A 26,072-nucleotide genomic window follows, 5' to 3' on the forward strand; every position below is an offset into this window, starting at 1 on the left:
CTAGTGGGGACAGTAAGTGGTGATTTCTACATGGTTTAGATCAAGGCCATGCAGTAAGAACTTTTCACAGCTATGACGTAAAGGCCAGCAGAGATAGCCCTGACCGGTCATGGCTCAGTGGGCTGGGCACAGTACTGCAGACCAAAAGGTCATGGGTTAGATTCCTGGTCAGGGCACAGGCCTGGGATGTGGGCCAGGTCCCCATTTAGGGTGTGTGAGAGAGGCAACCGATGGATGTTTCTCTCACACAGCAATGTTTCTCTCCCTCTTTCTCCCTCCCTTCCTGTCTCTAAAAATAAGTAAATAAAAACTTTAAAGACCAGAGATAGTGAAGGGTCTCCAGAAAAGCTCTCATTGTCTTACCTCCCAGCCTCACTGTGATCAAATTCTAGGCTGGATTTGAACATATGAAGGCAAGCTCAGTGGAGCTGGCACACAGTTTGGCTGAAATTTTCCTGAGTGTCCTCTTTATAGAGAAAATTTTTGACTCTTTGAGTCATATATTTGGAGGCCAGGAATGGAGAAATCCTTGAGTCCCTCGACATTGAGTGAGTGGTTTGGGTTTCGGATAATAGGCTTTCAGGGACTGGCAGACTATGCAAGGCTTGTCAGGTGCAATAACAGACATGAAAATGCTTTCAACAGTTAGGTGATTCATATTACACGAAATATTATTCCTCCCTGCCCCCTCCTCACCTATGTGTGTAGAGCTTGTAAGTTCTGTTAAACATCTCAAAGGAAGTGAGATAGTCCCCAGGAGTTTGTTCCAGGGTTTTCTGCAAATCAGAAAAAGCATAAAGGCTATTTAGGATCTGTGATTATCTAAGGATGTTATCACCATCATCCCTGCCCCTGCTCCCATAAACCAGAGATGGAGGACACAGATTAAACTGCTAATCTCATATGGCTTGAGGAATCAAAGGGACTCTGAACCATAGCAAAGAAAAGTTCACACTGTTTCTAACTGACTCTACTCAGCCTATTTGTGGTGTAGCTGCTGTTTAAAAATATAGCACCATTTTCTTAGCACCATCTCTGCTGAGTGAGTTGCTAACCAAGTCTTCTTGTTAATGACTCACCTGAAACTGGGGTAGGAACGTGATTTGGGTGGAGGCCCCCCCCAGGTCCAGGGTCCCTACAGTGTCCTGGCTGTGACCATGCAGCTGACCTGTGAATGAGAGCCAGTTTGAACATCTTCTGCTTCCCGGACAGCTCAATATTCCTCTGTCCGCAACGTCCCCCCTGCTCTGGAGGAGCTCCACGAACACTCCCCTGTTCTGCGCCCCCGGACTGCAGGTGAACGCTAACCTGGAAGGGCTCTTGCTGCAGCCAAGGCCTTAAAGGCAGGTTCTGAACACTAACTTCCTGTCTCCCCACTTTTTCACCAAAGAAGAGAACAATACAGGAAAAAAGAAAGGTAATTTTGCTGTCTGACCATGTGGGAACCCTAGTCAAGAGCTTAAGATAAACTTGCAAATGTATTACCTGTTAGAAAATTCACAGTGATCCAAGCTAAGATGCCTGAAAAAGAGAGAAACAAGGATCACATCCCAGGGCATCTCCCCGCTCTTCCCCGCCCCGTCTGTGTTCTTTCTCTCTCTAAACTTCATGGGTACAGCGCACACTTCCCTTCTCTCCTGCTTCCACCTCCTGCTGCTTCAGTCCTCTGTGCTTACTCGTTTCCCCGCAGCAGCTCTTTCTTCAGCACCCCACCCTTGGTCCCAGTTCCTTTCATCAGATCTTCTATTAGCCCTGGCCCTCTCCCCCTGGAACATGTATCAACACCTCTCCACCTTCATAGGATCCGTCCATGATGCTAACACTGTCATCTGGTACCAGGAAAGGTGACTTCTTGAAGACCTCTTTTACCTAGAGAAAAAGAGAAAAAATCTGAATTCCCCAAGGCAGTTAAACAGATTTCCATATTTGAGCTGTATCCTAAAAGGCTTAGAAACTACTCTCTTCATTTTTCCTAAATGAAATCTTAGCAGAACTCATTCCTTTTCCCTGAAGAAACTAGAGAAGGAACCATGCAAGTTACTGTTGGCTTCCTGTAAAAACAAAATATAGGGATTCCCTTGACTTTAAATAAACCACAACCAAACCATCTACATTTTTAGGTGAACTGGACCTAGGAAAGGGCATACCTATGATCCTGCCAGTTCAAATCAGGATCCTGCAATTTTTAAAAAACACCTGATTAATTTCTACCTGGATAATTCTAGGAGGACCCCTTCTCATTGCACTTCCTAGATGAGCGGATAAAATAGAACAGAGAAGACTTGGGCCTGGGTGGCTCTTGAGGCAACAGGGAAGTTTCTGCTGCTCCCCTGCCAAGTTCTACAGCTTTTTTCCTTCCCAGTAAAGGAGCTCAGGTCCCCAGGCTGCGGCCCTCCACTGTCAGCCCCTGTCAAATCCTGGCACATGGCTGCGGCCTCAAAAGGGTTTAGACAGACCCCGGATTTAGATTTATTTATCCTGTTTGAGAACATGAAAATGAAGACCCTACACAAACACTCTTGGCTCTCCATAAACACAGGTCAATGGTATAGGTGTTATGTCTTATTTTTATATGATTATCTTGTGGGGCAGGGCGATTTCCAAACAGGAGTGGGAAAATTCTAGTCTGTTGGCTGTTTTCATTTCTGATAGGACAAAACACTTCAAGCAGTGACCCCTGGATCCTCTTGGATTCCTGTTTTAAACAGGAAAAGTCAATTAAATGATCCCTAAACAAACATTTAAAACAGTAAGTAAGCAAACAGGAATAAACAGTTTCTGCTCTTGCCCTCTCCACTCCATGCCTTTGCCCACAGCTTATTCTCAACACAGCAGCCAGAGTGCTGCTTTAAAAACAGATGTTGGATCGTGTCTCTTCTTAGCTCAAAACCCTCCAGCGGCTTCTTAGAGAAAAAGCCCAAGTTCTTACGCTGGCCTTTGCTGTCCTATGTGATAAACCCCTCCCACCTCTCTGACCTCATCTCTTCCTTCCTCCCTTCCATCAACTCACTTTCCTCTGGCCACGTTAACCTGGGTGCTGTTCCTTGAACACACCAGGCACATTCCTGCTTTAGGCCTTTGCACCTGTCTCTTTAGCCTGGGATATTCTACCCACGAACGTTTTACATAGCTTGTTCTTCATTCCCTTCAGATCTCTGATTGAAGGCATCGTATCAATGAGGTCTTCCCTGACCACTCTGTTTAAAACAGCATCTCCCCCACTCTACCACCAGCATTCCCTATCTGCCTCACCCTGCTTTCACTTTCCTAAGGAACCTGACATACTGTGTGTGTACTGACTATAGTGTGTCTTGGCAACCAGAATGTTAGTTCTATGACAGTATCATTTTCGTTCCCTGATCTACATTCCCAGTCACTTCACCAGTGCCCAGTACACAGTGAGGCACTCATGTGATGAATCAACGAGTGAATAAATGAATGAACGAGGAACTGAGATTCAGAGTCTCATGAAGAGCTTCCAGGCAGTCTGTCCTTGGACTTCAGCCCTCTGTGCTGTCAGTCTAAGGAGAATGGAGTTACAAGACTTAATTAACACACCTGTAATACAGGACCTTTTCCACTGTGATAATGGGATTCTACCTATATTCTTCACAATATTAAATCTTATTAATTGTATTAATTTACATGTTTTTGCATAATAAAAATGTACAATGTTAAAATATTGAGTTTTTAAGATCTGTAGTTATTTTGTACTTAGTTTTGATCTGAGAGATAAAGTAGATTATCTTTAAAAATCTTTCATACTTCACAATTCCATGATTCTTCTCAATCCTTTATACTGAGGAAAAGTAAGTCAGACACACAAAAAAGAGAATATAAACTACATTATTCCACTTATATGAAAGGTAAGAATCAGCAAAGCCAATCTACAGTGACAGAAAGCAGATCAGTGGTTGCCTGGTTTTATGGGAGGGGAAACCGACCATAAAGGGGCAGGCACAAGGGAATGTCTGTATTTGTCAACACTCATTTAACCGTGCACTTAACATAGATACATTCAATTGTATGCAAGGCATTCTCTAGAGAAGAGCCCAAGGTCACCACAATGCTTTAGCCATGGTGGAATAGTAGTGGTCACAGAACACTCTAGAGGGCTTTCAATACATCAAGACAATATACAGGGGAAAAGAATGATCTAAGATGAAGATTTCAAAAATTACCTCAAAGAGCAGAGCCTGGGCTTTCTGTTCTGGCAGTAAGCGCAGCCCCGCTGTTGCCTTCAAGACCACTGGGGTCCTTTTCCAGTGACTTCGGGGGATCGAGTCTTTGGCCACCTCTAAGAGTCCTTGAACAGTAGCAGCACCCTTCAAAAAGAGACAAGCTGCTCATCCAGTGAACGGTCCATAGGGGGCACTGTGCACTCCCGCATGGTGCTCTGGGGGAGGAGCGGGAGTGAGGGAGCAGAGGGCCACCTCTCTGCTCTGCAGAGACCTAGAGAAGTGGGCTTCTTTGAAGGAGACTCCATTTCACTTTAGTTAATAATAAAAGTGATTCTTTTACAGTGTGGTCATTTTAATTGACTGTTATTTTGTGTTTCATATAAATTAGTGTCAGGCCAGAAAGTTGGGTATAGTGAAGGAAAGGCAGGATTAGGAGTCAGCAGAGGCTGGGCTTCCTCAGCCGAGAGATGGGAGACATGCCTCACACCCACCACAAGCTGCTGTGTACACCAGGTGAGGCAGACTGTGCGCAGCTTCCCCACAAATGCTAGCTGCGGTGGTGATTATGCTGTATTTTTTATGATTTCCATAAGGACAGAATATGGCAGTTTCATTTTTGCATCACCAGCACCTACATGCATGGTACACAGTAAATGCTCAACTTATGATTAATTCAAAACCATTATTTTAAACCCAGTTTCCCTGAGTAAACACTTACTCTGACAACATGCTGTCTCTTGATCATTATAATTAATAATAGCAACCATAACACAATCTTCTCTAAATGTCAAATCAGTTTCTGATAATGCAGTTGCTTGATGCTAGTTTTCTAGCACATTTGCCATTTTAAAACAGTGAGCTGAGAAAATAAACATCCTCTCAGTTCTTCAAGTTCAACCCATTTTTAATGCCAAATTTTCCTTTGGTTAATGAAGAGTATCTTACATCTGCTGCCAAAGTTCAACATTCGGCCGTATTCTATTTTAATGTGGCCTCTGACGCTTGAGCATTGCACATTGTGGGTGCTCCAGTGTGAAACACAGTCACAGTGAAACTCTCCATTCACCGTCTACTGCCAAAGATTTTCCCCTCGTGTGTTCTTGCCCAATTTCTAGAGCACAGGAATGGTTCTGTCCTATAGCAAGGCACTTTGAAATGGAGTTCGCTGGGTCTACATTCCCTCGATGGTTTATACCTCACACCCTGGAGAACTTCGTGTCCATCTCCTGCATCTACATTAATCAATGCAGCTGAAGGCTTCAACTCCAAGTCCTAAACAGTAAATGCGAAGGGACCAATCTCAAGAGATGGTGTCATCCCTGCACGGCCACCATCTATTCCAGCCTCCTTCCACCAAAGCCCTACTGAGAGCAGGGCATATGGTTACTGTCATCCAGGAGATCAGCAAAGGGGAGAAAACCGATCTCACACCTAACCTCAGTATCAGTAGTGAACAGCATGAGATATTTAACAACAGTGGTGTGGCGAAGTTATCAAGGCACTGAGAACCTAGACATCTAATTGTAATTGTATAAACACTTACCTGTTTAGGTTGATCTACAAAAGCAGAAAGGCCTGGCTTCACAGAATCAAAAATTTCTCCTTCCAGAACTGGAAGTTGTCCTATTTTGTCCATAGATTAAGACAGAAGAGAGACGGCTGGTTACCAAAAGTGAGGCTGCTTCTCATCCTGGGCTCTGTCATACGACCTGCTAGGACTGACCTGCTACTCCCCCGGCTATTCCAGGTACTCCTGCCTCTGAGGACAGGGTTGCGGGAGTCCTGAGTGGGAGGACAGAGGATGACAGACAACCCTTGAGTGTCCCCTTGTCATTTCCCTGGTGGCCACCTACTTCCTACTCCTTTCCCGAGGCCCTACATGTAACCTGAAGAGAGAACACTGGAAATTCAGAAAAAGATTCATCTTCAAGGTCCCTTCCTCCCCTTCTCCAAGGATGGTAGTGATCCTTCTCTCAAGACTACTCCCAATATCCTCAATACTCTGCACCCTGAAGTACCAGCCACCTTTAGGGAAAAGGAAAGACAAATTACAGCTCTACTTCTTAGACACATGGGTTTCAAACCACAGGTAGCCCAGATCTCTTAATTTCACACTGAATGGAACCATATGTACTCAATTATATTCCAAAATGTCCTCTGAAGAAAGAAATTCAGCAGCTAAAGATTCTGTAATTCACATCACATACCCTCAGCATATCTGTTTCTGGGAGGAGATGCAAGAGTATGTATGGGCTTATCAACTCCGAAGAGGGTGCCAGTATTACTGACCTGGTATTTTCTGCACAAAGGTGTAAACATGAATTCGTGTTCCAGTGCTGCCCGCATCAAACATAATTCCATACAAGGTGCTGGCACTGACATTGATGGGGCACATGGAAGACAGGAAGACACCTTCAAACCAAGTCTGCTGGTCTCCGTGGAAGACAGTGCTGCAGACACAGGACGCCACCAGCATGAAGAAGGCTGCCCCCCGGGAAGTGGCCATTCTCGTCCCAAGATGCGGTGAGTCTAGGCTTTTGTTGCAGAAGCAGTGCTGCTCAAACACCTGCAGTGGCTTACAGGACAAAGACACACGAGGTCAGATCCACTTGCCTTTTTGTTTCCACTTGCAAACATTGTACAAATCCCGCCCCTTTCTCTAAGGTGCTCCTTCTCTGTTTCTGATAACCAGCACAACAAGCTAGACCAGGGCTCTTAGCACCTTTTCTGAATGCTATCTGGTTGCAAAAGGAAATTGTGGTTTAAAATATATTTTCCCATGCTCTGCTTTTTTTAAAACAAGATTTTATTTATTTATTTATTTACTTTTAGATAGAAGGGAAGGGAGGGAGAAAGAGAGGGAGAGAAACATCAACGTGTGGCTGCCTCTCGCACACCCCCTTCTGGGGACCTGGCCTGCAACCCAGGCATGAGCCCTGACTGGGAATTGAACCAACCACCCTTTGGTTTGCAGGCCAGTGCTCAATCCACTGAGCCACACCAGCCAGGGCTGAGTCTAATTTTCGTTTTTCCATGTTGACAATTTGTCTTTAGATCATTTATTAAACCCCTCTCACCCATCTCCCTCTTTCTTCTTTTTGATATAATAGGAGCTTTAATTTCTGAGTTAGAGTTATTTACAGACTTCAAAATCAGGTCCCTGAACTGCCACTTGTGACCAACAATATTGCCAATGGCTTGCACATACCACATTTTATGGAAATAATCAACTTAATTTAAAAACACTTAAATAGGCCATTATGGTTTTTAAACATCCTTCACAGGTTTCAGGCCATGTACCACCAGGAACTTCAGGCACATGGGCAAATTAAGACAGAGAGGTTCAATGACTTGCTCAAAGTCATAAAGCAGGTCAGTGGTAAGATGTTTATCAGAGAACAGTCTTCTTTCTTGCCAATTTTCCTTTCTTTTTCCGATTCAGAATTGCCTCCCTTATGGCAAGCTACTGCCTATATTTCCTTATTTTTTTAAAGTCAACATCCAATCATTATTTTATTTATCTATTTACTTATTTAATCCTCACCCAAGGACATGATTAGAGAGGGGAAGAGAGGGAGATAGAGAGGGAGAAACGTCCATGTGAGAGAAACATTGATTGGTTGTCTACCGTATGCACCCTGACCAGGAATCAAACCCTGTGACCTTCTGTTTACAGGATAACACTCCACCCAACTGGGCTACACTGGCCAGGGCTACATACGGCTTCTATTTCTTTATGTGTCCTTAGTAAAGGCATAAAACTTAGCACTAGTGTTCAGCATTATCTGTTTTGAATTTGTGTATTTTGGTAGGTTGGATACAAATGATGATGAAAACCTAGAGTAAGGTGACATGGGAAAATGTCTCCTGGATACGCTGTATTTTCTCCTGGTATTAATAAAGAATGCTGTATCTACCCTCGAACACTTAAGGCTTCCTTAATTCCCCTTATGTACTTTGCTCAAAACAGTTACTAAAAATCATTTTTAATTTTTCAATTACAGTTGACATACATTATATTAGTTTCGGGTATATGGCCCAGTGATTAGACTTTATGTTATCTAGAACTCTTGTATCTATGTGACATGATACATAATTATTAGAATATTATTGACTATATTCCCTATGTTGTACTTTACATCCCCATGACTATTCTGTAACAACTAATGTATACTTTTTAAAAAGATTTATTTATTTATTTTTAGAGAGGAGAAGGGAAGAAGAAAGGGAGAGAAACATCAACGTGTGGTTGCCCCTCACACACCCCCAACTGGGGATTTAGCCCACAACCCAGACAATGTGCCCTGACTGGGAATAGAACCAGCAACCCTTTGGTTCACAGACCCACACTCAATCCACTGAGCTACACCAGCCAGGGCCAGTTTATACTTCTTAATCCTTTCAGCCTTTACATGCATCTCTCCAACCCAACTCCCATCTGGCAACCGTCAAAATGTTCTCTGTATCTACGAGTCCATTTCTGTTCTGCTTTTTCTTTTGTTTTTTTAGATTCAATTGTTGATGAATATGTATTTTTACTATTTTATTATTTATATTTTTATCTTTTTTCTTCTTAAAAAGACTCTTTAATATTTCATGTAATGCTGATATGATATTGATGAACTCCTTTAGCTTTTTCTTGTCTGGGAAGCTCTTTATTTGTCCTTCAATTCTAAATGATAGCTTTTCTGGGTAATCTTGGTTGTAGGTCCTTTCTTTTCATCATGTTGAGTATTTCTTGCCAATTCCTTCTGTTCTGCAAAGTTTCTGATGAGAAATCAGCTAACAGTCTTTGGGAGTTCCCTTGTAGGTAACTCATATTTTTGGACTATAAGAAGCACTCCCCCACCCCCAAATTTGGGAGGAATAATGGTTGTTAATGCTGCTGTTGAGTTCTGTTTACATTTACATTGGTGAAATATTATGTTATTTATGTTATCAAATATTTTAACACATTTTTTGCTTCAAAAATTTTTTTTCCTATTTTCCTCTAAAACCTAGGTGCGTCTTATGGTCTGAAAAATTATGGTGATTGCTTCTCTCTTGATGCTTTTAAGATTCTTTTGTCTTTAACCTTTTGCATTTTAATTGATATGTCTTGCTTGGTATGGGCATTCTTGGGTTCCTCTTGTTTGATACTATGGTTCCTGAACCTGCATGTCTATCTCCTTCACCAGGTAAGAAGTTTTCTGTCATCATTTTTTCAAATAGGTTTTCAATTTCTTGCTCTGTGTCCTCCTTCTGGCACTCCTGATTACAATGTTGATTACTTGAAGTGGTCCTGGATGCTCCTTACATTATCATTTTTGGAGGAGATTGGGTTCTTTTTCTTTTTGCTTTTCTGATTGGGTGTTTTTTGCTTCCTTATATTCCAAATCTCTGATTTGATCCTCTGGTTCATTTATTCCACTGTTTATTCTCTGTATTTTTCACTTAAGGTATTCTTCATTTCTGACTGGCTCTTTTTTATGTTTTCTATATCCATTTTTATGTTTCCTATACTTTTGTTGAAGTTCTAAGTCACTGAGCATACTTATAACTAGTGTTTTGAACTCTGCATCTAATGGATTGCTTGTCTCCATTTGCTTGGTTTTTTAAAAATTATATTTTATGGGTCATGCTATTAAAGTTGTCCAATTTTTCCCCCTTTGCCTCCCTCCACCCAGCATCCCCACTCCCTCACCAAGCACCATTGTTCACCTCCATCGGTCACGTGTGTAAGTTCTTTGGCTACTCCATTTCCTGTGCTGTACTTTACATCCCCAAGGCTACTCTGTAACTACCTATTTGTACTTAATCCCTTCACCTCTTCACCCATTCCCCCACGACCCCTCCCATCTGGCAACAAAATGCTGCCCATATCCACAATTCTGTCTCTGTTCTTGTTTTCTTAGTTGGTTCTTTAGATTCAACTGTTGATAGATATGTATTTATTGGCATTTTACCGTTCCTAGTTTCAATCATCATTGTTTTTAAAGATTTTATTTATTTTTAGAGAGAGGGGAAGGGAGTGAGAAAGACAGGGAGAGAAACATCAATGTGTGGTTGCCTTTCACATGGCCCCCACTGGGAATCAAACTGGTGACCCTTTGGTTCACAGCCTGTGCTCAATCCACTGAGCTACACCAGCTAGGGCCATGTTCTTTTCCTTAAATAAGTCCCTTTAACATTTCATATAACAATGGTTTGGTGATGATGAACTCCTTCACTTTTTTCCTTGTCTGGGAAGTTCTTTATCTGCCCTTCAATTCTAAATGCTGAGTAGAGCAACCTACGCTGTAGGTACCTGCTTTTCATGATTTTGAATATTTCTTGCCAGTCCCTTCTGCCTGCAAAGTGTCTTTTTAGAAATCAGCTGACAGTCTTATGGGAACTCCCTTGTAGGTAACCAACTGCTTTTCTCTTGCTGTGTTTAAGATTATCTCTTTATCTTTGATCTGTGGCATTTTAATGATGATGTGTCTTGCAGTAGTCCTCTTTCCATCCATCTTGTTTGGGACTCTCTGTGCTTCCTGGACTTACATGTATATTTCCTTCAACAAATTAGGGAAGGTTTCTTTGTTTTTTTTTTTTTCAAATAGATTTCCAGTTTCTTGCTCTTTCTCTTCTCCTTCTGGCACCCCTATGAAGTGAATGTTGGAATGCTTGAAGTTATCCCAGAGGATGCTTACACTACCCTCATTTCTTTGGATTCTTTTTTCTTCTTCTTGTTCTGATTGGTTGTTTTTGCTTCCTGAATTTCAAATCATTGATTTGATTTTGGCTTCATCCACTCTACTATTGTTCCCTGTAAATTGTTTTTTACTTTAATTAGTGTATCCTTCGTTTCTGAGTAGATCTTTTTTATGCTGTTGAGGTCCTCATTAAGTTCCTTGAGCATCCTTATAACCAGTGTTTTGAACTCTGCATCTGATAGATTGCTTATTTCTGTTTTGTTTAGTTCTTTTTCTGGAGTGCTGCTCTTTCATTTGGGCCGTGTTTCTTTGTCTTATTTTGGCAGCCTCCCTGTGTTTGTTTCTATGTATCAGGTAGAGCTGCTATGACTCCCTATCTTGGTAGAGTGTGGCCTATTGTAGTGGGTGTCCTGTGGGGTCCAGTGGCACAGTATCCCGTCACCCAAGCTGGGTACTCAAGGTGCACCCTTTGTGCAGGCTGAGCACACCCTCCTCTTTCAGTTGAGCCTTGATTACTGTTGCCAGGTCAATGGGAGGCATTTACCAAGGCTGGTTAGCTGCAAGGACTAGATGTGTCCACTGACCAACAACCTCCACCCTCTGTGGAGGATCAGCTGAGCAGGGGTATGGTGGTGGTGCTCTGACATAGCTGTCCACTGGGTATATAGGTTGTGGGGTTTCCTACGTGGTGCAGGCCAAGGTCAGTCCTCACCTGTGTTCTGCCCAGGACCACCCTGCCTGAGCTATAAAGCAATCTGAGATGGCTACCTGTGCTGGGCTTGGGATTCCCAGGAGAAGCCAAGCTATGAATCTAGGGTGGCTACTGTTAGTGCTGGGCCTGGGGCCACTTAGCAAGAAGTACAGAGGCTGGGAGCTCACTCAGGTCAGCTGTTGCTTGTATCATAGGATTTAGGAAGTTGCCAGGCATGAGCCAAGACCAGCCATTCATTTAGAAAAGTCATGGTTAACTGTTTGGGTTGGACCCATGAGTTGGATGGGATGGAGTCTCAGGGTATCTCCCAGATGTGACACAGTTAGCCATGTTGATGCAATCTCAGATATGGACCCTTGCCTGCTAGCTCTGTGGCTCTGTCATGAGAGGGCACAGAAAAAGGATGATGGCCTCTGCCTGCCTTTCTGTCTGGGAGAAAGCTGTCCCCCAGCTCCCAACTTGATGCCAGACACTTCAATTCTTCCCTGTATGCCACTGGTACCTCTCAAGCTGCTACCCCAGCGCTGGAGCTCAAAGGGAGTGAGTTGAGTAAGTCTGTGTGTGGATTCCTTAAGGGGAACTGCTTGGGACTCCAGAAGTTTCTACCACAGACTCAATCCCTGCTGGTTTTTGTACCCAGAAGTTATGGGGCTTATTCTCCTGGCACTGGAACCCTGGGTTGGGGGGCCTAGTGTGGGGCTGGGACTCCTTGCTCCCAAGATAGCCCTCCCAAATTTTTACCCACCACACATGGATATAGGACCAGCCCATTCCACTTCTCTGCCCTATCTACTAGTTTGGATGGATGTGAGTCCTTTAATTCCACAGCTGTCAGACTTCAACTTGATTTATGACAGTACTGAGTGACGGCTGTTCTGTATTTTAGATGTGATGTTGATATGGTTGTTCAAGGCAATGAGCCGTGTTTACCTATGCTGCCATCTTGACTGGAAGTCAAGTTTAGTTCTTTTCTTTCCTTTGGGACATGTTTCTTTGTCTCCTCATTTTGGCTGCCTTCCTGTATTTGTTTCTGTGTATTATGTAGAACTGCTACATCACCTAGGCTTGTTAGAGTAGCCTTACATAGTAGGTGTTCTGTAGGGTCGAGTGGCACAGCCTCCCCATTCTCCATGTATGGACAACACACACCTTCCTGTTGTAGTTGAGCCTTGATTGCTGCTGGCACATCAATGGGAAGGATTTACATTCCCAGGCTGATCAGCTATAAGGACTGGCTGTGATCACCAACCACCATGGAAAATCAGCTGTCCAGGGGTCCACCCCACAGAGCAAGACTTACTTTGGCAGGGCTCTGGTGCCCACTGAGTCCACCTTGGGAGTGTATCGCATATGGAGGTGGTTTGGTGGTACTTCAATGTGGTCTGAAGTTGTCCACTGGGACAACTGGGTATGCTGGCTCTGAGTCCTCCCAGGAGGTACAGGTCAAGGTCAAACCACTGCCTGTGTTCTGCCCAGGCCACCCAGCATGCACTGCAAAGCAACGTGCAGATAGCTGCTGCTTATGCTGAGCTTGGATGTGCCCCCAGTGATACCAAGCTGAGAACCAAGGCCAGTTGCTGCTAGTGCTAGGCTTGGGGCCTCTAGTGAGAGGCATGGGGCACACTGAGGACAGACACTGTTTGTTTGAGAGACTTTAGGAAAATCTGAAGCATGAGCCAAGACAGGCCACTTGCACGGAAACAGCTTGGGTGGGCCCACAAGTTGGGTGGTGCATGGTCTCAAGGAACTGTCAGTGTGGTGTAAACAGTGTGAGCCAGGTTGATGGAAAGTCAGATCTGGTATGCAGCTGCCAGCTCTTTTGGGGAAGGGGAGCTCATAAAAGGAATAATGGCCTCTGCTAGCACTTTTGTCTGGCAGAAAGCTGTCCCCCTAGGTCTCTCCATGATCCAGACAATTCAGTTCCTCCCCATATGTCCCTGGTTCCTTTCAAGCTACTGCCCAGTGCTGCAGCTCAGAGGGAGTAAGTCCGAGCATGCCCCCTTTATCCAAAGTCCTCCATCTCACTCAGCCACAATCCCCATTCATTTTAATAGACAGAAGTTATGGGAACTTCTCTTCCCAGCACAGGAACACTGGGCTGGAGGGCCTAGTGTGGGGCTGGGACACCTCACTCCTCACAGGGAGAGGGTCATCCTTTGTAGCCGAGATATCCCTCCCTATATTAATCTATCACATGTGGGTGTGGAACCAGCCCATTCTGCATCTCACCCCTCCTACCAGTCTCAATGTGGCTGCTTCTTTAAATTCCTAGTTGTAAGACTTCCACCCAGTTAGATTTCAGGTGCTTTTATATGATGGCTGTTCTGTAGTTTAGTTGTAATTTTGATGTGCCAAAACAGTGTTTGGGGAGTCTTCTGATACAGCTTTCATCTCTGGACTTCACCTTGTGCAAGCCATAGTTACTGGTTACATAAGATCTAATTCCAAAGTCCTCATTTCCTAGTCTCCTTATCACTAAGAAAATACTCAGTGTATTTGGAGTACTGATTGAGGATTTTCAACCATTCATAACTTTGTTGACCTCCTAGGGTTTCTTTTCATCAAAATGCATTGCTCTCCCATAGGTGACATATCACAAAAATAAAAGCAAATTAAAACTGCATTTGGAATTCAAAACTATTTAAAATAGAATTGTTTTGAGGTACTACAAAGGCAGAGTTAGAATTATCACTTTGAATGCTATTTGAGGCTGAAACTCTGTTTTGAAGTTAAGAATGAGAACTATTGGTTAGGAAAGGAAAATTTTTAGAATCTTACACAAAGGTAACTTCATCCCAGGAAATCAACCACTGAAACCAGGACGGCTGCCTGGCCAGATTCATACTCACATCTCAAATTACTCCCTCTGGCTGATTCTTCTCTTACAACAAACGGGCTGGTCATGCAGATCAATCTAAATAACTGAAAATGAAAACCACCTTTAAGATTCTCTGAACATTAACACATAATTTGCTACTATATTTAACGCTAACTCTCGTCTCAGGGTGCACAAGATCCTTGCCTTCTTCAGAGCTCCAACCATATTCAACACTTGGTCCCTCTTCTCCCTCAAGAGGTGTACTCTCGCCCTGGCTGGTGTAGCTCAGTGGATTGAGCACGGCCTGTGAACCAAAGTGTTCCAGGTTCGATTCCCAGTCAGGGTACATGCCTGGGTTGCAGGACATGATCCCTAGCAACCGCACATTGTTGTTTCTGTTTCTCTCTCTCTCTCTCTCTCTCTCTGTCTCTCTCTCCCTCTCTCTCTCTCTCCCTTCCCTCTCTAAAAATAAATAAATAAAATCTTAAAAAAAAAAAGAGGTGTACTCTCCAGTCATCAACCCACCTACCGCTCTGTGACCGATGCTACAGCAGCTTCTTCAGAGCTCACTCATGCTTTGTCTATAATTGTGGTTTCTGAAAAAACCTCACCAGCTTTTGTTTCCATTAAGCAAACATTTGTTTTGATTAAAAAAAAAGATTTCAAAGGGAAAAAATGCATCCTAGGTATCCATTTCATGGAGTGAAAACCACAGTCATTCCAGTTGTTCAGTGTAAAACTAAACAGATTTTAAAGGAAGCAAAGGATGAACACATAAAATGCTCCTTTTGCTCTCAACCCCCGCCTCCTAACACCACCTCTAATCTCACTTTTCTTTAAGATTAGCTACTTTAAGCATGGTATTAGGCTTACAGTTTGGTTTACAGAATGGCGTCCTGTTTACATGACACCAGCCTACACAGCTTGCTCATTCACTTCGTTAGTCTCTGCTCACATGTCATTTGATTCTCAGTGAGACCTTCCTTGTTCACTCTGTTGAAAACCGCAGCTTACCTAGTCACATACACATCTTCCACCTTCCTTCCCTGTTACATTTCGCCATGGCACTTCTTACTTTCTAATGCATTATACAATTTACTATTTTTTCCCAAACTCTCTGCTCCCCATCCTCCACCCCTTTCCCAATGTGAGGTATACAAGGGCAGGAATTTTTATCCGTTTTGTTCACTGATGTAGAGCTAGCACTCAGTAGGTGTTGAATAAATACTCTGAAGGAACGAACAGGGAGCCAACAGCTTAGGTACTGACTCTCACTCATTTAACAAGAATAGCTGACTTCTTTCCAAAGGAAGAACAGCTACCCATTGGAAGATTAATGTTCCAAAACTTCCAAGGAAAGATTGTTTTACCAAATGTGTCAATTATACAAAAAGTTGCAGAGAATATAAATTGCAGAGAATATACAGCAGTATATTTAAATCCATTACTTTCTGAATTGTTCTTCTCGATATTTTTTGCTATCTCCTATTCACCCCCAACAAAGCCCCGTCTTCAATTCCTTTCATTGAGATGTTTGTGCCAGCCAGTGTTTGTCACTATGCACATCTCCCTCTATGGCCTTTTCCAGCATATCTTTGTCTCTATAGTAAACACTCTTTCCCCTACTCAGCATCCCCAGAACTTCACATTCTAGACTCCCACCTTCCTTGTCACCCAGATCCTGAGAGACCACAGTGCCATAGGACCTGTGCCCCATCTAGGTGCTCACCTGGTCGAGTCTGTTCCCTGTGAGTCCTTGCTTTCACCGTTGTTTGCCTTTTGCTCTTTGCTCCTCTTTCAGCCCTTCTGAGTCAAGCTCATGAACAGCATTCACCTTTGTGCTAGTTCACAACTCTGTGGCATTTTAACTCACTGCCTTCTTTATCCTTCACTCCTCCCTTATATACCTTTTTTCTGGGTACACAATAGCGTGGTTCATCTGTTTTTATGGCAGTTAAGTGCTAACCAGTAGATGATTGCTTACAGGGCAGAAGTTGCTCAGAAATTGAATTCTGCATTATTTTTACACAGGATATTAACTGCCTACTAATTAGTGTTTTACTGTATTATTTAATAATGTTATGTTTACAATTGCAAATATATAACTATATAACAGTGTTATTAATTCCCTACTAGCTCATGTTTTTACAACATTAGCCCAACAGGAGAGAAGTTAATAGTACTCCTTGATGGCTTCTATCCTTGAAATTAGTTTAGAAAGCTGGGCATTGAATTGTCTAATTAATAAGCAATTACTAAGTGTCTAATATACAACAGACACTGGGCTCACTTCTAGATACAGAAGAAGAATCCGGTAGAGGCCCATTTGTTGGGGAGACTTCAGCTTAGTAAAAGGAACAGACAAGTAAACTAACAGCTACAATGTATTGTGCTAAGTTCTCTGACAGAAATAGGCACATGGTGTGACAGAAATGGACAGAAAGGGCAAGTAACTCATCTTACAAGGAGAAGGATGGAGGTGGAAGGGAGTGGTAGAGTTCTTAAGGGGTAAGAGGCCTAAGTGGAGTCCTGAAACAAAGGCAAAAATTAATTCTTGTCACCGGTGAAGTGACACAAAAAGAGTTCTGAGAATTTAAGTATTAAAAGAGTTCAGTATGGCTGGAATATAAAGGTGTACCAGAATAAAGAGGGCAGGTTGGGAAAGGATGGTTCTGGAGGCACTGAAACGGAATTCAAAATGAGTGCACTTACTTTTCTTGTATGTATAATTTCATGGTGACACCTGTTATTTTATGTCTGTTTCCTCCCTAAGCATATATCTGTATCGGTTGACTTAAATAAAGTGGCACAGTATTTCCCAGCAGTGGAAAATAATGAAATGGGAAAGGTGACTAGAAAATCTAAAAACAGTGAAATGTAAAGGTATCCACTGTCAATTCTTCTGAGCTCCACAGCAAAGTTGGCTTTAACAGAGTTAAAAATTAAACACAAAGCAAGTTTAAAATGTAACTAGAATGAAATTTTTAAATAAGCAGAACTATGTGAATGGATTACTCAAGCCACCTAGAACATAAGTTAGCCAAGCCAAGCAAAACCAAGGTAGGTCTAATGAGGTGTGTCTGGGATAGATTTCAGCACAGTGAGCAATGACTCACTTTGGGCATATAACATGGGACCTTCATACCCAACACCAATGGCCAGAGCCTTGGAACATCTTGCTATCTGCCTGAAGCATGTCTAAGGTGAAGGTACGTGGTATCTTTTATATTTATCAAGCCAGGTACTGAACCTGGAACATATTAGACATCAGTACGTGTGTCTTGAATGGACTTGGTACAACTGGACTAGTGGTATCTGCAGGAGCACTGGGGCAGGGAGTACCCCCCTTCCCCATGTCTTTCTATGGCTATGTATCACGCCCTCAAATCCCCATTACCCTCCAGACCAACCCATGGATAGGAATGCTATTCTATTGCGGGAAGCCTATTTATTCACATAATTCATTAACTTAGCCATTCCAGAACTTATCAGTTGCCTAATGCTACTCACAAGTACAGCACACAATGATGAATCATCTTAGACCTGCCCTTTAAGAGACTAAACAGGAAAAATAAAATACATGTTGAGTAATTACCTCTGTAAAGTTAAAATGTGACAAGTAGCAGTTACCATGTTCTCAGACTTGGAAGCAGGGAGAGATTACTTCCAGCTGGATGACCGGAGAATACTTTATAAAAGAGGTGGCATTTCAGGAGGGTCCTAAGGAGGGGAATTGGGATGGGAGAGGAGTGCTTTTCAGTAGAAAGAAACAATATGGCTGTGACTGGTGTGGCTCAGTAGATTGGGGGCTGGCCCGTAAACCAAAAGGTCACAGGTTTGATTCCCAGTCAGGGCACATGCCTGGGTTGCAAGCCAGATTCCCAGCTGGGGGTGTGCAAGAGGCAACCAATCAATGTATCTCTCACACATCGATGTTTCTCTCCCTCTCTTTCTCCCTCCCTTCCCCTCTCTATAAAAATAAATAAGTAAAATTTTTTAAAAACAGTATGAATCAAGACATGGATAAAAAGAAGGGGGAGTGGGGGGGGGGGCCCTGGGAATAGTGAACAGAGTTTGCCTAACTATAGTAGAAAATAAAGTTGGAAAGGTCAGTGCCCCTAACTAAACAGTCAGGTACTGCATGTTTTAAAAATCCTTGTGGCATACCAGTGTGACTCTTGTGGGACACAGGTTGAAGATCACTGAATTAATGAATACCTAATCTAGTCATATTGTTTTAGGAGAAACTGTAATTTTATTTTTCTGAATCTATTAGTTCTACAGTTAAATTGAAGTTTTCTTTAACTACTTTCAAATTGTTAAATTTGTGATAAACTTTAAAAAATCTACAGGATATAAAGGATACTAAACATTGTTTACATTGTCCAAATTCTTTTCTACTCATTAAACCAATAAATATTTTAGGAGGCTGTACATTAGTTATCTACCATTGCACAACAAATAACCTGAAAATTTAGTACTTAAGACAATAAACATTTATTATCTCACAACTTCTTATAGCTCCAGAATTTGGGAGTGGCTTTGTTGGACAATTCTGGCTCAGTGTCTCTTACGATACTGCACTCATCTGAAGGCTTCATCGAGGCTGAGGACCCACCTCCAAGAGGGCTTACTCAATGGCTGGCAAGCTGATGGCTGGATGTTGAAAGGAAGCCTCAGCTGCTTCTCATGCAAACTCTCCATAGGGCCTTGAGCATCTTCACAACATGGTGGCTAGCTTCCTCCAGAGTGGATAATCCAAGAGGGAGCAAGGTAGAAGGAGCAATTTTTAAAAAGACTTTATTTATTTATTTTTAGAGACGGGAAGGGAGGAAGAAAGAGAGGGGGAGAAACATCAGTGTGTGGCTGCCTCTTGCGCGCCCCCTACTGGGGACCTGGCCTGCAACCCAGGCATGTGCCCTGACTGGGAACAGAACTGGTGACCCTTCGATTCTCAGGCCAGCATTCAATCCACTGAGCCATACCAGCCAGGACAGGAGCAATTTTTTTAAGACTTGGCCTTGCCTATACACTATTATTCCCTCCATATTCCGTTAGTCATACAGACCAACCTTGATGAAATACATGAAGGGAATACACCAGGGTATGAAAATTAGGAGGTGAGGATCATTGGGGCCCTCTTGGAGACTGGCCTACTCTAGGTTATACACGGTATTTGTATATTTTGTAATCAGCTTTCTTTGAAGTTTACATATGTGCTATTAACACTACTTATATACTTCTTACTTTAGAAAGTATGTGTTACTACAAAGATATTAACTCTTAAAAATTAAAAACAATATGGAATTTTAACTTCTCTGAAAATAACATCTCATCACTTGAAACCCTCCATTTTTTTCTGTTAGTCTCAATGTGTTACTTAATGGAAAGAATTATTAAGATCAGAAAAACTACAACTCATGTAATGTCCTATTTATTCCTGTGCATGAAAATGAATTTAAATACTTCAAATTAAAGTAAAATATATTTAGGAAGGAATAAGAATATGAATCATTATTTCCATAATAATTCTAACAGTGAAATTAAATACTAAATTAAGATAGAGTGAAAATATTTGTATAAACAGAATAACAACTTCCTTCATGCTACAAAACACAGGGTAAAAAGTGTCCAACCATACAATGGTAGCAACAATACTTAGGTACTGAAGAAATATTTGGTAGAAAGAGACAAGACTGACAACTGGCACGGATTTGAATTCTGAGTACTGATATTCAGAAAACATCTTTAAGCATGTGAGTTTATATACTATAAAGAGTTTATATACTCAGGAAGAGAAAGTCAAACTTACCTCTGCAACATAAATCTGAAAATTATACATTCAAGAGAGAATATGAGCAAGGTTATAAATTCTAACTATAGAGCAAACATTTTTTTAAAGACAGGTCTTCTTACATTTTGTTGACTACAACTTAAACACTTCTCCAGGGGACTTCTAGTCAAGAGAGCAGAAGAGGTAAATGCTGTGCTTGCCTCCTCCCACGACCACATAAAAATGACAACTGAACTCCAGAACAACCATCATTGAGAACCACCTGAAACTAGCTGAACAGAAGCCCTATAATTAAGGGATATACAGAAGAAGTCACACCAAGATTGCCAGGAGGGACACGATGCAAAATGGCTTGGTCCCACACCCACACAGGCAGATAAAAATCAGGAGGGATATCTCGGCTGCGGAGGTCCCCCCTGAGGAGCAAGGGATCCCAGCCCCACACCAGGACCCCCAGCTCAGGGTTCTAGGGCTGGGAAGAGAAGTCCCCATCACCTCTCGCTGTGAAAACCAGTGGGAATCATGGCTGAGTGAGATGGAGGACTTCTAGAGTCCCAAGCATTCCTCTTAAAGGGCCTACACGCGGATTTACTAGCTAATGAACTCACTCACTCTGAGCTCCAGCACTGAGACAGCTCAAGAAGCACCAGGGACATACATGGTCAAACTGAATGTTCTGGCTTCAGGGTAAAGTCTAAAGGATTGGCTTTCTCCCAGACAGAAGTGCTGGCAGAGGCCATCATTGCTCCTTTGTTGAGCCCATCCCCAATCTAGCCTGTAGGTGCAGACAGGCGCCAAGTCTGAGTCTCCATCAACATGGCTAACACTGTCTGCCCCACCCTGGTAATTCCCTGAGGGTCCCACATCACCAAGCTGGTGCGCCTACCCAAGTGGCTTCCAGTGGCTCTTCCATACACACAGCCTGGCTTGGCTCATGCTGTGTACTCTGCTAAAATCTCTCAAAGGTTCACAAACCCCAAACAAGCAGCATCTGGCCTGAGCATGCCCCATACCTCTTGCTAAGTAGTCTGAAACACAGCACGAGTGGCAGCCGGCCTCAGTTCACAGCTTAGCCTCTCCCAGGCACCTCCGAACCCAGCACAAGTGGCAACCATCTGCAGATCACTTTGTAGTTTATACCAGGTGATTCTGGGCAGGGCACAGGCAGCAGTTGACCTTGTTCTGTACAAGAGCCCCTCCCAAAAGTCACCAGAACCAACACACCCAGTGGCCAGCTTCAGACCATACTAGAGCACCACTGAACCACCTCTACAAATGACACACCCAAAGGGTGGACTTGGCAGGGACCAGGGCCTGGTTAGCGCGAATCCTGCTCTGTGGGGTCAGTCCCTGCACAACAGCTCCTCCACTGTAGTCACAGCTGGTCTTTCAGCCTGAAGATCAATGTCTCCCAATGACATGCCAACAGCAGTCAAAGCTCAATGACAATAGGAGGGCACACACAACCCACACAAGGCATACCCATGGAGCACCAGCTCAGCAGACCAGGGAGGCTGCACCACACAGGACACCTACCACATAAGGCCACTCTACCAAGATCGGGAAATGTAGCAGCTCTGCCTAATACATAGAAACAAACACAGGGAAGTTGCCAAAATGAAGAGACAAAACATGTATGTCCCAAATTAAAGAAAAGAACAGAACTCCAGAAAAAGAACTAAACAAAATGGAGACAAGCAATTCTAACAGACACAGAATTCAAAACACTTGTTATAAGAATGCTCAGTGAATTCAGGGGAAGAGTAGATGAACTCAGAGCTTCAACAAAGAGAAAACAAACATAAAAATGGAGATAGAAAACATAAAAATGCACTGGTCAGAAGCAAAGAATTCATTAGAGGGAATCAATAGAGGATTAGATGGAGCAGAGAATTAGCAATTAGGAAGATAAAGTAGTGGAAAACACTCAATTAGAACAGCAAAAAGAAGCCAAAAATATGAGGATAATTTAAGGGGCCTCTTGAACACCATAAAGCATCCCAACATTCACATCATAGGGGTACCAGAAGGAGAAGAGAGCGAGGAATTGAAAATGTATTTGAAAAAATAATGACTGAAAACTTCCCTAACCTGCCAAAGGAAAGCGACAAGTCCAGGAAGCTCAGAGAGTTTCAAATAAAATGAACCCAAAGAGGCCTGCACCAAGACACATTATAATTAAAATGCTGAAGGTTAAAGACAGGGAATCTTTTTTTTTTTCTCCTTTTTTTTTATTTCAATCATTGCTCAAGTACAGTTTTCTCCCCCCTACTCCCGTTCCAGCCCATCCACCCAACCCTCCCCCCTTCCCCCAATTACCCCCCACCCCTAGTTTTTGTCCATGTGTCCTCCAAATTTGTTCCTGTAATCCCTACCCATTCCCCCCTGAAACTCCCTCTTCTCTCCCCTCTGGCCACTGTCAGACTATCCCCTATTTCAGTGTCTTTGGTTATATTTTGCTAGTTTTTTGTTTTGTTTTGTTGTTTAGATTCCTGTTAAAGGTGATATCATGTGGTATTTGACTTTCACTGCCTGGCTTGTTTCACTTAGCATAATGCTTTCCAGCTCCATCCATGCTGTTGCAAAGGGTATGAGCTCCTTCTTTCTTTCTGCTGCATAGAATTCCATTGTGTAAATGTACCATAGTTTTTTGATCCATTCATTTACTGATGGGCATCTAGGTTGCTTCCAGCACCTAGCTATTGTAAATTGTGCTGCTATGAACATCGGGGTGCAAAGGTTCTTTTGTATTGGTGTTTTAGTGTTCTTAGGATAGAGTCCCAGCAATGGAATTGCTGGGTCAAAAGGCAGATCCATTTTTAGTTTTCTGAGGAAGTTCCAAACTGCTTTCCATAATGGTTGTACCAGTCTGCAGTCCCACCAACAGTGCACTAGGGACCCCCTTTCTCCACATCCTCTCCAACACTTGTTGTTTGTTGCTTTGTTTATGATGGCCATTCTGACTGGTGTGAAGTGGTATCTCATTGTGGTTTTAATCTGCATCTCTCTGATGGCTAGCGATATTGAGCATCGCTTCATGTGTCTTTGGATTTTCTGTATGTCCTCCTTGGAGAAGTGTCTGTTCAAGTCCTTTGCCCATTTTTTAATTGGGTTACTTGAAAGACAGGGAATCTTAAAAGCAGCAAAACAATGAGGCCCTGGCTGGGTAGCTCAGTTGGTTAGAGCATCATCCCCATATGCCCCAGTTGTAGGTTTGATCCCCAGTCAGGGCACATACAATGAACAACAAATCAACGTTTCTTTCTTTCTCTCCCTCTTTCTCCATTCCTCTATTTCTCTCTCCCTTCCTTTCTCTCTCTAAAATCAGTAAGTAAAAATTAAAAAAATTTAAAAAACAAGAGAAAAGCAGTTAGTTGCCTACAAGAGAGTTCCTATAGGACTGCCAATTAATTTCTCAACAGAAACTTTGCAGGCCAGAAGGGAAAGACAACAAATATTCAAAGTGATAAAAATCAAGGACCAAAAACCAGAAAAGCTATCATTCAGAATTGAAGGACATATAAACAGCTTTCCAGACAAGAAAAAGCTGAAGGAGGTCATCATTACCAAATCAGTATTACAAGAAATATTAAAGAAACTTCTTTAAGAAGAAAAAAAGTTAAAAATTTCCAAAATATAAATAATAAAATGGCAATAACGACATACCTATTAACAGTCCCTTTAATATAAATGAATTAAATGCTCCAATCAAAAGACATAGGTTGGCTGCCCAGACTGGTGTGACTCAGTTGGCTGAAGTGTCATCTTATAGACTGAAAGGTCACAGGTTCGATTCCCAGTCAGGGCACACACCCAGGTTGTGTGTTGGATCCCTGGTCAGGATGTGTATGAGGAGGCAACCAATCAATCTCTCTCCCTCTCTCTCTCTCTCTCTCTCTCTCTCTCTCTCTCTCTCTCTCTCTCTTTTCCCCTCAAAGCAATGAAAAAACATGTCCTGGATGAGGATTAAAAAAAATTTTTTTTAAGACATAGAGTGGTTGAAAGGATAAGAAAACAAGACTCATATATATGCTGCCTATAAGAGAACCCAATTCAGATTAAAAGACACACACAGGCTGGAAGTAAGGGGATGGAAAATGATACTATATGCAAATAGAAATGAAAAAAAGTTGGGGTAGCAATACTTATATCAGACAACATAGACTTTAAAACAAAGGTTATAACAGGAGATGAAGAAGGACCAAGCAATTTCACTTCTGGGTATTTATCCAAAAAAACCCCAAAACACTAATTTGAAAAGATATATGCATCTGTATGTTCACTGCAGCATTATTTACAGTAGTAAAAATATGGAAACAACTTAAGTGTTCATTGATAGATAAAATGGGTAAAGAAGAGGTATACATAGAGTGGGGCAAAAGGAGGTTTACAGTTGTGAGTACACAAAACACAGAGTATATTCTTCTACTATTACTAATTATTGTATTATTTTCCATGCTAACAACTGTAAACCTACTTTTGCCCCACTCTGTATAAACAATGGAATATTACTCAGCCATAAGAAAGAATGAAATCTTGCCATTTGTGACAACATAGATGGACCTAGAGGATACTATGGTAAGTGAAGAGAAAGCCAAATACCATATGATTCGACTTTTATGTGGAATCTAAAAAAGAAAATAAATGAACAAACAAAACAGAAGGAAATTCATAGATACAGAGAACATTTTGAAGACTGCCAGATGGGAATGGGGTTGGAGGGATGGGTGAAAAAGAGGAAGTGATTAAGATGTACACATTGCCAGTTATTAGAAACAATCACAGAGTAAAGTACAGCTTAGGGAATATAATCAATAACATTATAATAAATATGTATAATGCCAGATGGGTGCTACACGTACGGGAGTGATTGTTTCATAAGTTATGTAAATGTCTCATTACTATGTTATACACATGAAATATAATATTGTATGTCAACCATAATTTAAAAATAATTATTTTTTAAAAAGATTTTTTAGAAAAAGACATTTCTTCTCCAGGTATTTACTTGGAATCCTGGGATGAAACGAGTGGTAGCTACTCCTAAGTATGCAATCTTGATATTTCTATTAAATTTTCCTTTTAAAAACACTGAACTCAAAACCAGATACTTCAAACTGGCATCTCCAAATGTCCCCCTCCCTGGGTACAGCTGCCCCCCCCCACAGAAAGGTTGGGTGGATTCCCCTTCTAATGTCCTGTTTGTTAGTAGCACTACACATCTCCTAATTCAGAAATCAAAATCTTCATCTTGGCATTCTCCTCTCTCATGCCTTCTATATCCCAATCTGTTGTACGGTCTCGTGGTTTTTCCTTTGCAATTTCTTTCCCATCTCTTTCTCTTTTTCCCCTCCTAGTCTCTCCAAATCCAGATTCCAGCCTTGACTACTTCAGACCTGGATTGTTATAGTCTCTTTTTTTTTTTAAAGATTTTATTTATTTTTAGAGAGGGAAAGGAGGGAGGGAGGGAGAGAGAGAGAGAGAGAGAGAGAGAGAGAGAGAGAGAGAGAGAGAGAGAGAGAGAGAAACATCAATGTGCGGTTGCTGGGGGTTATGGCCAGCCCGCGCTCAATCCACTGAGCTACGCCAGCCAGGGCTCCCCCCCCCCCCCCCCCCGCCCCCCATGAAAAGGAAAGGAAATGTTTATTTAATGCTATACTAACTTAAAGTAGTGACCTAATGTCTTTATCAAAATATCCTAAAGTCCCTAAAAACACCCACAAACATACAGTCCTTCCTTCCTTCCTTCCCCAGTCCAGAGTACCGTATCTCAGGAAAGGAAATAGAAGTCCATGGCTTAGGTAGTCTTCTGGTTCTTCCCAGTTAGAACTCCATCTCGACTGGGAGACCTCCCTGGATTCCCGGCACCCTCGGCTGAGTCGCTGGGATCTCT

General features: G+C 42.3%; 2 protein-coding genes across 6 annotated transcripts in view; one reads left to right on the plus strand and one right to left on the minus strand.

The window, feature by feature from the left end:
• The window catches only part of ENTPD5 (ectonucleoside triphosphate diphosphohydrolase 5 (inactive)), a 41,169-nt gene that overhangs the window by 10,550 nt on the left and 4,547 nt on the right, over positions 1 to 26,072 (minus strand). For 2 of the 5 annotated variants that reach the window (XM_028508095.2, XM_036012034.1), the window contains exons 3-10: positions 14,417 to 14,489; positions 6,471 to 6,756; positions 5,725 to 5,804; positions 4,182 to 4,325; positions 1,794 to 1,869; positions 1,486 to 1,521; positions 1,080 to 1,168; positions 697 to 776 (exon numbers count right to left, since the gene is read on the minus strand). In XM_028508095.2, coding sequence (XP_028363896.1) covers positions 697 to 776; positions 1,080 to 1,168; positions 1,486 to 1,521; positions 1,794 to 1,869; positions 4,182 to 4,325; positions 5,725 to 5,804; positions 6,471 to 6,687 — 722 coding nt within the window. In that variant the 5' untranslated portion in view covers positions 6,688 to 6,756; positions 14,417 to 14,489. Of the gene's footprint in view, positions 1 to 696; positions 777 to 1,079; positions 1,169 to 1,485; positions 1,522 to 1,793; positions 1,870 to 4,181; positions 4,326 to 5,724; positions 5,805 to 6,470; positions 6,757 to 14,416; positions 14,490 to 16,114; positions 16,379 to 26,072 lie in introns of those variants that run through there. The other 3 variants (XM_036012044.1, XM_036012048.1, XM_028508092.2) reach the window with 3 other exon arrangements.
• Positions 17,142 to 26,072, plus strand: part of BBOF1 (basal body orientation factor 1) — a 49,361-nt gene continuing 40,430 nt past the window's right edge. Inside the window, exon 1 of the mRNA XM_036012005.1 lies at positions 17,142 to 17,594. The gene's annotated coding sequence lies outside the window, so the exon portion shown is untranslated. The remainder of the gene's footprint in view (positions 17,595 to 26,072) is intronic.

This window comes from Phyllostomus discolor, chromosome 1, assembly GCF_004126475.2.
Source record: "Phyllostomus discolor isolate MPI-MPIP mPhyDis1 chromosome 1, mPhyDis1.pri.v3, whole genome shotgun sequence".
NCBI lineage: Eukaryota > Metazoa > Chordata > Mammalia > Chiroptera > Phyllostomidae > Phyllostomus > Phyllostomus discolor.